The sequence below is a fragment of the Bactrocera neohumeralis genome, unplaced genomic scaffold (genome assembly GCF_024586455.1).
Source record: "Bactrocera neohumeralis isolate Rockhampton unplaced genomic scaffold, APGP_CSIRO_Bneo_wtdbg2-racon-allhic-juicebox.fasta_v2 cluster09, whole genome shotgun sequence".
NCBI classification, from domain to species: Eukaryota; Metazoa; Arthropoda; class Insecta; order Diptera; family Tephritidae; genus Bactrocera; species Bactrocera neohumeralis.
In genome coordinates this window covers 36478554-36480882 of record NW_026089622.1, presented here as the reverse complement: position 1 = coordinate 36480882, position 2329 = coordinate 36478554, and the positions used below count along the sequence as shown (strand labels likewise).

Genomic DNA, 2329 nt, shown 5'->3' with positions numbered 1-2329 from the left:
TTTTCTTGTCTGGATATGTAAAGTATAAACTGTATGCGGGCAATCGCGCATCAATTCAGGTCTTGGAGCAAAACATCGCGCGAGTTAGGTACAAACTACCACAAACACCCAGTACCAAACCTCGAACCTCTGCCACAAATCAAAAATCATATATTTACAAGTGAAAGAACGTACATCTTATTTTCAATAATAATTTATACAAAGATCGCTTATATCGTTCAGAATAATACTTTTCTGGATTTCGCCTCTGCAAATAAATCGATTATTTTATCGAAATTGAGACGTGTTGTAGTATCCTTCTCAATCGACAAAATAGAAATATTCGCCAACTGTTCCTGGCCTAAAGAGGAACGAAGATAAGATTTGATGAGTTTTAGCTTACTAAAAGAACGCTCGCAAGTAGCCGTCGTAACAGGCATGCATAAGAATATTCTCAGTGCTGTTGTTATGTTCGAATATACATCCTCGAGCGACAGATCGAATATTTTTTCTAATACATTCAAATGGTTCATGTCTTTGGCTTCACTCATCAGCGTCGTTGCTTGAAATTTGAAACTCTCAATTTCTGATGAAAATTCATGCGGATCCAAGTCATCAGGATATTTGATAGCGAGATCTGCCGCTATTTTGGTTAGTTGAGTAACACTGGTGTTCACAATTGCTTGACCGCTCAAAAATGCGAAATCATCGGCAACTTCATTTAAAGCGATGAACCGGGTATTCATTTGGGCAATCATAAGATCAAGAACTTGGATCAATCCTGCTTTGAAATGAGTTTGGGCACTTATAGATGGAGATTCATCTTTCGCTTTTTCTCCCGGCATCATTTTCTTTGGTCGTTTTCGAGTATCTTGGAAATCTGGTGTTACTTGCAATTGTTGAGCTGTCACAATTGATGATTGCAAAATTTTTGTGAAGAAAGTCTCTCGGTATATGGTTAATTGTGACAGCAATCTATTTATTATTGCATTTACATTTTGCAATCTCTCCGTCACTATTCATCTGTGCTCGACCTGAGTGAGTTGCGCTTTGACCGGAAATACTACCAATTTTTGTTTTTCAAATGGCACCTACATATTTTTCCCTTGATTTTGGAATACGAACTAATTATCCTATACAATAACGTAAAACGACTAATGGCAAGTTTCCATGGATATTATAAATAGGAACCTTGATGTGTAGTTGATATTGCTAGATTAGGATACAATTTTCAAATACTATTTTCTTGGAATTTATGCACATTGTATATTATTCTAGAGGGGAATGAATTTTTATTCCAAAACTGAAGAAAAAACATGTATGTGTCGTTTGAAAGACAAAAATTGATAGTATTTCCGGCTAAACCGGAAGTTATACCGAAAATCAGAAAGCACCTTCCGATAGTCCTCATTGTCTATGGAAAACAAAATCTACAATTTGCACAATTTTATATCATTGCATCACATGTTATTGAAAAAAGCATGCGTTTTGTCACCTGGATCACAGATGAACACAGATTGTGGCTGACTGGCCCAGCACACGGCACGGCCGGCAGTGGGCACAGAAACAGGACTGACAGACTCGCACTAATAGCGTGGCGCCCCCGATTTCTGGAATAGCACGTCCACGGGTGCCCTTGCTTTGTGCGCGCCTCGCGACGATTACATTCGCACTGGCACGTGTGGTACTGCCGCATTGCTGCCCACTGCACTGGCTCTGGCGCTGCAGTTTTTTCGGTCCGTTCGCGCCCTATGTCTCTTGTTTCGCCCGCCGTGGGTGACGCGCCAGTTTCAGACGGTAGCTCTTTCCGACGCTCAGCAACCGATATTTCGTCAGGCGTATGTAGGCTCAACCTACGTTGCGCCTCTGCGACTGTTGCGCCCGTGGCGGGTGCCACCTTCGCCACGCCCTAGTTACGGCTCTGAACACTGTATAGCAATTCTTATGTATATGTCGCTTCCTAATCGACATTGGTGCCGTTACACTTAAATCAAAAAGTATTGCGTAAACAATTTGTCAATTAAAATCAATTCTACAAATAAAATGCTTAAATGTGGTTATGTAAAAGTTTGCTAAAATGTTGCTGCATTATGCTTAGTCAATATTAAAGCAATAAGCAATAACAAACAAAACTGCTGGCGCAGTCACAGGGTTACTTCTCTCAAGAAAAGTTACCAAAACGAACAAACGTTAAGCTGTTCAAGTAAAATTTAAATCAAATTAAATTAAATTAAATTAAAACCAAAAAATTATACAAAAACTGTTTGTGGAAATAAATACACTGATAAAATAAAACATGAGCCGATTTGACGCCAACAGGAACATTTGATAATATGGAAGGACAAAGCAG

General features: G+C 39.3%; 1 protein-coding gene across 1 annotated transcript; it reads right to left on the bottom strand.

Moving 5' to 3' along the window:
* Positions 1-218: 218 nt before the first annotated feature.
* LOC126764734 (uncharacterized) lies at positions 219-827 on the bottom strand. The gene has a single exon (XM_050482383.1). It carries the CDS (start codon positions 825-827, stop codon positions 219-221), a length of 609 nt encoding a protein of 202 aa, XP_050338340.1.
* Between the last annotated feature and the right edge of the window lie 1502 nt (positions 828-2329).

Coding starts and splice junctions, on each gene's coding strand:
- LOC126764734 (XM_050482383.1), bottom strand. CDS start 827: ATGATGCCGGGAGAAAAAGCGAAAGATGAATCTCCATCTATAAGTGCC.